Here is a 13,016-nt window from a genome sequence, read left to right as displayed (position 1 = left end):
AACCCTTTTTAAGCAAAAATAAAAATTATGGCAAATACCATTTAGTACATCAGCTTTTTAACAAGTGTTTCTTTTCTTTGTATTTCAGGAAAACAATGACGTGCTGCTTAGCATAGCTAACAGAATATTTATTAAAAATGGTTTTGACGTTAAGGAAGAATTTAACAATTCCGCTGTTAAACTCAAGGCTGGAGCAGAAGTAGTGGATTTTTCACAAGAAGAACAAGCACGGAAAATAATAAACGACTGGGTAGAAAATAAGACAAATCAGAAGATAAAAAATCTAATCCCTCCTGGTAAGTAATTTTTCTCATCCAATCACTATTCACACTTAGCATGAAACTGAAAAATTTCAGTGTTCCTTAGCTTTGTTCTGCATCTACATCCACATCCATACTCCGCAAGCCACCTGACGTGGTGTCGCGGAGGGTACGTTGAGTACTACCTTCTATTCCAGTCTCGTATTGTTCGTGGAAAGAAAGACATTACAACTTCAAACAAAGGGGAGAACAAAAGATTTAAAATTCTTAGTTGAGGCAGTGTTGAATGGTAAAAAAATTACACTTGTATTTTAAGGAATAATAAGTTATCAGTGGGCCTCAAACCAGTTTAGAACAAGAGTGCAATTGGAATGTCACTGCAATAAGCAGTTGATCTGCTGCACTATTGTTGATCTTTTGATATTACAATCACCAACAGTATTCCCGTTTATTTGGAGAAGATGCGCACGGATTTCTCCACGAGTACGGGTAGCTTTCAAGAACGCCCCACATACGCGAAGGGAACATCTCCCTTCTTTCCTTTCTTCCTTTCTTAGTTTAGGTAGAACTGCTGGGATATGCGCAGTTACAGGACAGCGCCTGAAGCTGTTCAGCTATTTTTGTTTTTAGGGTCAGAGTGGTGGTAACTTCTTTATGGGTTCCTGTATAACCAGGAAAGCGAGGAAGGAAAAAAGTGTTAAGCGATTAGTTTCAAGAGCGCGAGGTCAGTGGATCGAATATTCCTGCCTACATTTCTTCGTTTTTCTTCCCATGTGATTATTATGACTGTGTCGTCTGGGGAGGTGGAGCTGATGCCATCCATGGTTGCCACTATGTCGCCACAAACAAACATATTTCCCAGTCTTGAGCCAATAGCCTACGTAGTAAGGATATGACCCAGTAAGTTGGCTGACTGCGAAATCGTTTTTCACTTAGTTAAACACTCCCTCAATAACTATTCCGCAGGTTCAAAAAAAACTCGGCAACGGTCCTAAAGAGTAATTGTCGGTAAATACATATTTTAGCTCTAACGTCCTAGATTTTTCCGTTGTGATGTATGTGCGAGTGGGTGTACACGTGTGTGTGTGTGGGGGGGGGGGGGGGGGCAGTATGTTCCTGTTCTACATACACTTTTACACTTTCCTTCTGACACACTTGGGCTGTGTAACATGACTAAATTAGCAATTAACAACCCCTCAATCAAACTTACCCCATCAGCACTGCAGTAATCCACGCTATCAATGACCGCTCTTTAACTGTCTGCATCCTGTATTACACGACTCCTAAACATATGAAATACAGTAATACACCCGATCCATAGTTTTCATCTTATATTTGTAATATAGGCGTTAGGCGGGTGATGGAGCCCCTTAGGGAAATAGCGGAAAGGTCGGGGAAGTAGGCCAGTGTTCTCTCTACTTGCCGAGGGGTCTCATCCGAGAAGTGGAGGAGGCCCTGCCGGCGGCGATAGAGAGCACTGGGTGCACCCGACTGCAAATTGTTGCTCATGTCGGCACCAATGACTCCTGCCGTCTGGGTTCAGAGGTTATCCTCAGTCCGTAAAGGCGGCTGGCGGAATTGGTGAAGGCGGAAAGCCTCGCTCGCGGGGTGGAATCAGAGCTAACTATTTGTAGTATCGTTCCCAGAACCGATATCGGTCCTCTGATTTGGAGCCGAGTGGAAGGCTTAAACCAGAGGCTCAGACGATTCTGCGGAGATCTGGGGTGCAAATCTCTCGACCTCCGCTATCGGGTGGAGAAATGTAGGGTCCCCCTGAATAGGTCAGGCGTGCACTACACGCCGAAAGCGGCTACAAGGATAGCGGAGTACGTGTGGAGTGGACATGTGGGATTTTTAGGTTAGAGAATTCCCTCCCTAGGCCCGACAAGACGCCTCCTGAGACGCGGCAAGGCAGGAGTAGGCAAAATGCAACAGGGAATAACAATATTAATGTGCTAATAGTAAACTGCAGGAGCGTCTATAGAAAGGTCCCAGAAATGGTCTCATTAATAAACGGTCACAACGTCCATATAGTACGAGGGACAGAAAGTTGGCTGAAACCAGACGTAAACAGTAATGAAATCCTAAACTTAGATTGGAATGTATACCGCAGAGACAGGCTGGACAGTGAAGGGGGAGGCGTCTTTATAGCGATAAGAAGTGCAATAGTATCGAAGGAAATTGACGGAGATCCGAAATGTGAAATAATTTGCGTGAAGGTCACGGTTAAAGCAGGCTCAGACATGGTAATTGGATGTCTCTATAGGCCCCCTGGCTCTGCAGCTGTTGTGGCTAAGCACCTGAAGGATAATTTGGAAAATATTTCGAGTAGATTTCCCCACCATGTTATAGTCCTGTGTGGAGATTTTAATTTGCCGGATATAGACTGGGAGACTCAAATGTTCATAACGGGTGGCAGGGACAAAGAATCCAGTGAAATTTTTTTAAGTGCTTTATCTGAAAACTACCTTGAGCAGTTAAACAGAGAACCGACTCGTGGCGATAACATATTAGACCTTCTGGTGACAAACAGACCCGAACTATTTGAATCAGTTAATGCAGAACAGGGAATCAGCGATCATAAAGCGGTTACCGCATCGATGATTTCAGCCGTAAATAGAAATATTAAAAAGGTAGGAAGATTTTTCTGTTTAGCAAAAGTGACAAAAAGCAGATTACAGAGTACCTGACAGCTCAACACAAAAGTTTTGTCTCAAGTACAGATAGTGTTGAGGATCAGTGGACAAAGTTCAGAACCATCGTACGATATGCGTTAGATGACTATGTGCCATGCAAGATCGTAAGAGATGGAAAAGAGCCACCGTGGTACAACAACTGAGTTAGAAAACTGCTGAGGAAGCAAAGGGAACTTCACAGCAAACATAAACATAGCCAAAGCCTTGCAGACAAACAAAAATTACGCGAAGCGAAATGTAGTGTGAGGAGGGCTATGCGAGAGGCGTTAAATGAATTCGAAAGTAAAGTTCTATGTACTGACTTGGCAGAAAATCCTAAGAAATTTTGGTCTTACGTCAAAGTGGTAGGTGGATCAAAACAAAATGTCCACACACTCTGTGACCAAAATGGTACTGAAACAGAGGATGCCAGACTAAAGGCCGAAATACTAAATGTCTTTTTCCAAAGCTGTTTCACAGAGGAAGACTGCACTGTAGTTCCTTTTCTAGATTGTCACACAGATGACAAAATGGTAGATATCGAAATAGACAACAGAGGGATAGAGAAACAATTAAAATCGCTCAAAAGAGCAAAGGGTGCTGGACCTGAAGGGATACCAGTTCGATTTTACACAGAGTACGCGAAGGAATTTGCCCTCCTTCTTGCAGCGGTGTACCGAAGGTCTCTAGAAGAGGAAATGCAATCCGAAAACAAAGGAAGTAGGTTACAGTACACTTGTTCGCCCACTGCTTGAATGTTGCTCACCAGTGTGGGATCCGTACCAGATGGGGCTGATAGAAGAGATAGAGAAGATCCAACGGGGAGCAGCGCGCTTCGTTACAGAATCATTTAGTAATCGTGAAAGCGTTACAGAGACGATTTATAAACTCCAGTGGAAGACTCTGCAGGAGAGACGCTCAGTAGCTCGGTACGGGCTTTTGTTAAAGTTTCGAGAACATACCTTCGCCGAAGAGTCAAGTAGTATATTGCTGCCTCCTACGTATATCTCGCGAAGAGACCATGAGGATAAAATCAGAGAGATTAGAGCCCACACAGAAGCATACCGACAATCCTTCTTTCCACGAACAATACGAGACTGGAATAGAAGGGAAAACCGATAGAGGTACTCAGGGTACCCTCCGCCACACACCGTCAGGTGGCTTGCGGAGTATGGATGTAGATGTAGATATAGAACCAACATGTCAGCAGATAGTAGTGTTCCCACCTCCAGATAAAGTAATTTATAGGTGTTTTGCGGGACTTTACCACGCGAAACGAGCCTTAATGATTTGGCCTAGAATCCTACTCCATGACAAACGAAGCGTGCATATAAGTTCGACAGCACTACGTAATATCTATGTCATCTTTGTTAACAATCTCCTACCACTTACTTATATGTGTAAAATTTTTTTTTAAAAAAGGAAACTGTGGCTGACAGAATTCCCGCCAGTAGACGTAACTTCAGAATGGCAGTTGTTTCACGTATGCTCCTTATAGTCTAAAGAGCCAAGATGATAGCAGTTGTGGTAGCATCACCTTGCATTCATACCTTCTAAATTTGGTTGTATTCGCAATGCAGTTGTAAACCCCTAGTCTAGTTACACTACTTCGTGTGTACTACGTCGTGGATACCCCAATGCCAAGGGTAGGGTGTACCAGCAACAACAAGCAACTTTCACGTGCTATTTGTATGTACATACCAAAACCCATACTGACGGAGGAAATTTAGTGGCATACGTTTATCAAAGTATCAACTCCGATGTCTTTAAAGTGAAAATAGTTCATTCCGTCCTTCAGCTGCACAGAAGAACAGAAGTAACAAAAGAGCTAATTCCGATCAAGTTTTAAAGTTGGACGATACCACTTTTCTTTTCAAGTAGAACCTAGGCCAAATTTCGACAAAGAACCATGAGCAATCTAGAATTTGGTACAAACACATACAAATTAGTATAATATGATCAGCGATATGCTGCAAGACGTAATACGTTCCATCTCATCTATCTTCGCCTAGGGTACTGCTGTGCGGTGTGGTAACCTTGCCAGATACGTATGAAGAGAAGTACGAGACGTGTTTTTATTTGTTTTTTTTTTTTAGGTAAGCACCGTTTTGAAATTAAAAAAAGACGTGCTAAGATATTATATTTTTACATGAAAGCCTGTACCTTAATCTACGCACTGACGCCATTACAGTCTGATTCTTCCTTGTTTACGTTGTGTACTGAGTGTTTAAGATGCCTCCGATAATCGTGAGTCCTGGCGGCTCTGAAGTACGGGATGTTATAAGATTTCTTAGTGCTAAAGGCCTAAAAGCGATCGATATTCATCGTGAGATCTGTGAAGTTCACGGAGAAAACATTATGAGTGATGGAATGGTAAGAAAATGAGTAGGAACATTTAAAGATGGCCGCACAAATGTGCATGGTGAAAACTAAGTGGGCGTCCTTCGGTCGTTAATGAAATTTTTGTGCAGGAATTGGACAATAAGGTGAGAGAAAACAGATGCTTTACGATTTCCTCCTTGCGGGATGACTTTCCTAATGTTTCTCGTAGTGTTCTGTATGATATTGTGACCGAGCACTTGAATTACCGAAAACTGTGCGCACGTTGGGTACCGAAAATGTTGACGGATGTGCACAAAACCAAACGTTTAGACAGTGCACTGACTTTCTTTGAGCGGTGCCACAACGGCGGTGATGAATTCGTAAGCCCAACTGCTGCGGGTGATGAAACATGGGTTGCCTATATCACACCAGAATCAAAGCAACAGTCCATAGAAGTTGAGCAGGGGCATCGTTTTGCTGCAAGACAATGCCCGTCCGCATGTGGCGAATCAGACCAAAGATCTCATCAAATCTTTTCGATGGGAAACTCTAGATCATCCTCCGTACAGCCTCTATCTTGAGCCCAGTGACTACCATCTGTTCCTGCAGTTGAAGAAACACCTGGGCGGTCTACATCTACTACAACTACATCTACATCCATACTCCGCAAGCCACCTGACGGTGTGTGGCGGAGGGTACCCTGAGTACCTCTATCGGTTCTCCCTTCTATTCCAGTCTCGTATTGTACGTGGAAAGAAGGATTGTCAGTATGCTTCTGTGTGGGCTCTAATCTGTCTGATTTTATTCTCATGGTCTCTTCGCGAGATATACGTAGGAGGGAGCAATATACTGCTTGACTCTTCGGTGAAGGTATCTTCTCGAAACTTTAATAACAAAAGCCCGTACCGGGCTACTGAGCGTACTGTAACCTATTTAATTTGTTGTCGGATTGCATTTTCTTAGGATTCTTCCAATGAATCTCAGTCTGGCATCTGCTTTACCGACGATCAACTTTATTTGATCATTCAGCGGCTTCAAGACGATGATGCAGTGGTTAACAAGTTAGGCGGTAACTTCTATGAGGAGGGTATTCAACAACTGGTACAACGTTATGACAAGTGCCTCAATATTGACGGAAATTACGTAGAAAAGTAGATTACGGTACAGGCTTTCACGTAAAAATAAAATTATTAAGATATCTTATCACGTCTTTTTTCAATTTCAAAACGGTACTCACTTAAAAAACACCCCTCGTACACAATCGATTTACGCCCTCCATCCCCTCCTAACTCATGCTTATGCATTCTCTATAGTACACGTCCCCACGTACATTATGTTATCCTATCACAAGAAATGTATAAATTTGTGTAATCAACTTCCACGTTAAATAACTAAAATTACGGACTGGGAAACAATAGTCTCCATTATCCTCCCCTCCCCCTGTCAAACGCAACTTACACTATGCAATAAATGCTTTACGAACCATGGTGTGCATTAGAACACTCACTTTTAATATTGACCAGTTCCACTTTGTAGCAAGAGAGCATTTGCCTATTTAAAAATTAAGAATAATGATAAATGTTAGACATTAAGTCATATGACAACGACAGTCACTCATGAGACTGTCAGATAGCGTTATCGGGCAGCTCGGTCGATTCAGCGGCTGCGGCGCTAACCTTCCACACAGTAAAGATGTGATATGAACGGCATTCGTACTGACCCTAGCCTTAGCCGTATCTCCAACAGTTTATCATTCCCCTATACAATCAGTCAATTTATGTCGAAAGCAGGCAGTGGGTTTCCCACTAGTGCCACTACCAGACAGAATAACCGAAAAAATGGTAAAAATTACGACCAGTGAAAACCCGCCAACTGCAGATTACTTAGAACAGTCAGACGTCAGTAGAGGAGATGGGAGACATGATACTGCGAGAAGAATTAGGCAGAGCAGTGAAAGACCTATGTCGAAACAAGGCCCCGGGAGTAGACAACATTCCGTCAGACATACTCGTGTGTGTGTGTGTTTGAGGTTTACGGGCGCTAAACAGCGTGGTCATCAGCGCCCAAACGCATAGAAACAGGAACACATGCGGTGAAGGGACGAAGACGGACAAGGAGAACGGCTAAAAGTCACAGGCCTGACGCAGTTCCAAATGCTCACATACAGAGGCAAAACAAGAGGAGAAGAAACACACTAAAAAGGAAAGGAAACACAAGGAAAAGAGAACAGATACCGAAGGGAAACAAGGAGGTAATCGTGACTGGCGGACCTCTTACCTAAAACCTGGGTGAGCCAGTCACCCAGCAGCACATTAAAACCCTCTCCCTAAAATCCGAGGCAACAGATTGGACAGGACACAAAACCGTAAGACCTTAACCACTGTCGCTGCGTCGTCTTGCAAAATAGAGGGCAAATCCGGTGCCAAAGAAACCACCGCCCTCTGGTCAGAGAATAAAACACAGTCAAGTAAAATGTGGCGGACAGTAATCTGGATGCCACAAGCACTGCAGATTGGGGGGTCCTCCCGCCGGAATAAAACACCATGCGTTAAGGGACTGTGCCCAATGCGGAGGCGAGTGAGGAGAACCTCATCCCGCCTGTATGACTGGTAGGACGTACGCCATGGTCGCGTAGTGGCCTATACCAGACGCAGATTATTGTCAGAAACTGCCAGCCACTCCTCTTCCCATTGATGCATAACACGAAAACGCAAAAGGGAGGTAACAGCATGGAGGGGGACGGCACATTCAACAACGTGAGGGAGGGAACATGCATCTTTGGCAGCCACATCCGCCAGTTCGTTTCCCCTAATACCCACGTGCCCCGGCACCCAGCAGAAAGAAACCTCCTTCCCCTGTCGTTGCAGGTGGAGTAGGGCATCATGGATGTTCTGGACGACCGTATCCGCTGGGTACAAGTGTTGCATGGTCTGAAGGGCACTCAGGGAGTCAGAACTGACGAGGAACTTAAGACTGGGAACACATCTCATCTGCTCCAATGCCCGCAAGATTGCAAACAATTCGGCATAGAGGATGGTAAACGCCGCAGGAAGCCTTAACTTGACGACTCGATCAGGGAAAACAACAGCACAACCAACAGAGTCCCCCTGTTTAGAGCCATATGTGAATACAGGTACATGGTCCGGATGCTGGTTTAAAATATCGTAAAATAAGGAGGTAAAAACAAACGCCGGAGTGCAGTTCCTCCGGTTCTCCGACAAGTCTAGAAGAATGCTGGGCCTCTGGAGCAACCAGGGAGGCAGGCGAGTAAAACCTTGTCGTTGGGGGCCCACACGCTCCACACCAAGGGACTCAAGCAAATGCTTGGCACGCATCACAAATGGTCTCGTTGCCCTAGGACGACTGGAAAAGAGACGTTCCATAGGCGGTCGGGCAACGGTAGAGTACGCAGGGGAGGTAGGACAGGCAAGGAAATGACACACCCGTCGCACCATGAGGAGTTTCCGCCGGATGGCGAGCGGCGGTTCCCCTGCCTCAGCACACAGGCCGGGGATGGGACTGGTACGAAGGCACCAGTGGCCAGCCTGAAACCCTCATGGTGTACTGCGTCAAGGATCTTCAGATACGAAGGCCTTGCTGACCCATACACGGTGCAAGCATAGTCAAGACGCGATCGGACGAATCTTGACTATGCTTGCACCGTGTATCGGACATACTCGTAACCTTGGGAGAGTAAACCACGACAAAACTCTTGCATCTGGTGTGCAAGATACATGAGACAGGCGAAATACCCTCAGACCTTAAGAAGGATGTCGTACTTCTAATTGCAAAGAAAGCAGGTGCTGACAAGTGTGAATATTACCAAAATATCAATGTAATAAATCAAGGTAGGATACGGAGTAGGTATTAAAATCCATGGAGAAGAAATAAAAAATTTGAGGTTCGCCTATGACATTGTAATTCTGTCAGAGACAGCAAAGGACTTGGAAGAGCAGTTGAACGGAATGGATAGTGTCTTGAAAGGAGGATATAAGATGAACATGAACAAAAGCAAAACGAGGATAACGGAATGTAGTCGAGTTAAATCGGATGATGCCGCCGGAATTAGATTAGGTAATGAGACACGTAAAGTAGTAAATGAGTTTTGCTATTTGGGGAGCAAAATAATTGAGGATGGTCGAAGTAGAGAGGATATAAAATGTAGACTGGCAATGGCAAGGAAAGCGTTTCTGAAGAAGAGAAGAGTTATTATCGAGTATAGATTTTAGTGTCAGGAGGTCGTTTCTGAAAGTATTTGTATGGATTGTAGCCATGTATGGAAGTAAAAAATGGACGATAAATAGTTTGGACAAGAAGAGAATAGAAGCTTTCGAAATGTGGTGCTACAGAAGAATGCTGAAGATTAGATGGGTAGATCACATAACTAATGAGGAGGTATTGAATAGAATTGGAGAGAAGAGGAGTTTGTGGCACAACTTGACTAGAAGAAGGGATCGGTTGGTAGGTAATGTTCCGAGGCATCAAGGGATCACGAATTTAGTGTTTTAGGGGAGCGTGGAGCGTAAAAATCGTAGGGGGACATATAGGGATGAGTACACTAAACAGATTCAGAAGGATGTAGATTGCAGTAGGTCCTGGAAGATGAAGAATCTTGCACAGGATAGAGTAGCATGGAGAGCTGCGTCAAACCAGTCTCTGGACTGAAGACCACAACAACAACAACAAGTCAAGGGTCAAAATACTGACACAGGTTCTCTACCGAAGAAAGGAAAAAACTCGTAGAAGAAGACCTCGGGCAAAATCAATTTGGATTCCAGAGAAATGTAAGAGCATACGGGGAAATATTGACCTACGACTTCTGTTAGAAGATAGGTTGAGGAAAGGTAGAAGTATTATGGCAGTTTTAAGACTCGAGGGGAATGAAAGGGAAGCAGTGGTTGAGAAAAAAGTGAGACAGGGTTGTAGCCTATCCATGATGTTATTCAGTGTGTACACTGAACAAGCATTAACAGAATTAAAGTCCAGGGAAAAGAAATAAAATTGTGAGGTTCGCCGATGACACTAATTCTGGCAGAGACAGCAAAGGACCCGGAAGAACACTTGAACGGAATGGACGGTGTCTTAAACGTCGACATAACATGAATATCAGCAAAAGCAAAATATATGGCAATGGGAAGAAAAGCGTTTGTAAAGAAGAGAAATTTGTTGGTGTCGAATATAGATTTAGTGCTGGGAAGTCATTTTTGAGTGTGTTTGTGAGGAAGTGAAACATGGAAAACAAACAGTCTATATAAGAAGAGAATAGAAGTTTTGGAATGTGGAGCTACAGAAGAGTGATGAATGTTAAATAGGGAGATCACACATCTAAATAAGATGTGCTGAACAGAACTGAGCAGAAAAAATTCCTGGTACAACCTGACGAGAAGGAGGGATCGGTTGAGAGCACACATTCTGAGACATCAAGGGATCGCCAAATTATTATTGTAGGGAAGAGTGGGGGGTAAAAATCGTAGAGGGAGACCAAGAGGTGAACACAGTAAGAAGATTCAGAAGGATGTTGGATGCAATAGTTACTACGAGAGGAAGAGGCTTGCACAGAATAAAGTAGCGTGGAGAACTGCATCAAACCAGTCTTTACGAAAGAGCACATCAACAACAAGATGTTTAAAAGGGGAGTAATCATATGTGTCTATACTGAACTTTATGAGGCCCAAGTTTATGGAAGTAATATCATCCTATGTTCGAGTCATCAAATTAACGTGGCAGACGAAACGTGTCACCCAGAACGGCGTATAACTTGTTACAAATTTGCAAGCCAGTGTCTTGACTTTGGACTGTGAAGTCCTTCTGCAGCAAATTTCTACATGTATAGCACGCACTATGAAATGACTCTATACTTTCCAGCAGTGCAACAATGTTTCCATTGTTTACGTTGTAGGCAATGTCGTAATATCGTTGCTGTTTATGTGGCGATCAACACTCTAGGGAACAGTGCCCCAAAGCTAGTATGACATATACGTTACGGTTCAGTGATATTTTGGGCTGAAAGCTGTGAATTTAATGCTTAACGAAGTTAAGGAAACATTAAAGTCGCCTTAAGTAAAATCGTCGACAGATGATCAACTAATACAGTTTAACGTCGTTTAACATTTTACAGCGAAACAACAGCGCCGTTATTTCAAATAAAGGAAGTTTAGTGAGACAGCTTTAGCAGTGCTGCAGCAGTATGGGGTACTTCGATACAGCCGAACAGACAATTTTTAGTCAAAAGCTCCAGTACAGCTAGAGCTGACCGAGATGGTGTAAGAGGCAGAGGTGTAGCAATCCTTTCAAGAGACAACCTAATCCACCACCGGATTGCCTTAAATTTAGATAATTTGTCATTCCAAGCTTTGACTACTATGACTGAATTGGGCAATACTTGAGGTTAGTTGCATTTTAAGAAAAAGCGCGAATATGTTCGCATGCCAAAACTTTTGGGTAAATTTTTAAATGTGCTGAGGAAGTTAGAATGAGGTAGCTGGTATTCCACTTTTCAGTCAGAGTCTTTTAAAACAAAGAGGAACATAGAATATTTTGGGCCCCGATAGGATCATTTTTCCGCTGGCTTACATATTACCCCAACTCTTGTGTAATCTCAGAGCTAAACGTCGGAGCTAGAGTGTATGATCCCCTCTCTCCCAACCGCCACCCGAGACACAATATAACGAGTCCATACAACATTTTTACTGGGGATATAAGCTCTAACTTATTTCATTATACCTTCATTCGTATTGTGGTTGGAATGAGGAAATGTAGTACGATCTTCCTCGGTGAAACGATTTTGGGAAATGGATTCCAACAACAGGACTTCCAGACAGAGATTTGGACTCCACCAGACGAGACGAATGCGAGTCCATTGTGATAGCCACTGGAAGGTTGACAAGGAGGTAGCTAAGACGTAGCCCTCACCTTTCGATTCTCTGGCTGTATAACGGAAATCGTTAAGTCAGTAAATATATTTCTCGAGAGTTATTTTTCGGAGAATATCCCAGACACTGCAACAGTTGCCTATTGCATGAGGAAACATATTTATATTGCAGTTATAAGAAAGAACTGATGCATGAGTAGCATAAACCATAACCATATCACCTAAATTACCGTTGATGTTGCAGTTAATTATAAAGTAAATAATCTTTCTGATCTTTCTTCTGAAAGTTTTCGACAAGCAATTAGCGTGACGTTTTTAGCACGGTGCATGGTTGAGTACTGGCGTTCTGCTTGCATCAGGGAACGAAGTAAATATCGCATTAGTAATCTTAGTGAAATATCACTTTCATAAGCACGCGAATTCTATTTCAGGTGTTCTGAGTCAGCTGACACAGATGGTGTTGGTGAATGCCATTTACTTCAAGGGTGATTGGCTAAAGACGTTTAATAAAGAGTTAACCATACCAACACCATTTCATGTTGCCCCAGGATCAACAAAAGATGTGGACATGATGAATATTAAGGAACAGTTCAAATACTCTGACGTACCTCAGCTGGAATCTCAAGTTCTGCTTCTCCCGTACAAGGTATGACAGTAAACGTTTACCTATAGTAACTGTTCGCTAAATTACAAGCTATAGAAAACTATTACAAAGGAACAAATCTTCTGTGAGTTCCTATCACTAATTATATTATGATCCTTTCACATGTGAGAAACAGATGACAAAATTTCTCTTCCGGAGATAAATGTAAGGTCATTGTCGCATTATTGTAAAAAAAAAAAAAAAAAAAGAAAACAAACCCAGAGACTACGGAAGTGGAAAAATTA

General features: G+C 43.1%; 1 protein-coding gene across 1 annotated transcript in view; it reads left to right on the top strand.

Moving 5' to 3' along the window:
- The window catches only part of LOC126335465 (serpin B6-like), a 64,379-nt gene that overhangs the window by 25,171 nt on the left and 26,192 nt on the right, over positions 1-13,016 (top strand). Inside the window, exons 4-5 of the mRNA XM_049998776.1 lie at positions 89-296; positions 12,560-12,774. Coding sequence (XP_049854733.1) covers positions 89-296; positions 12,560-12,774 — 423 coding nt within the window. The remainder of the gene's footprint in view (positions 1-88; positions 297-12,559; positions 12,775-13,016) is intronic.

Source organism: Schistocerca gregaria, chromosome 2 (genome assembly GCF_023897955.1).
Source record: "Schistocerca gregaria isolate iqSchGreg1 chromosome 2, iqSchGreg1.2, whole genome shotgun sequence".
In the NCBI taxonomy this organism is placed as follows: domain Eukaryota; kingdom Metazoa; phylum Arthropoda; class Insecta; order Orthoptera; family Acrididae; genus Schistocerca; species Schistocerca gregaria.
The sequence above is the reverse complement of the archived record's forward strand: the minus strand, read 5'-3'. Positions and strand labels throughout refer to the sequence as shown.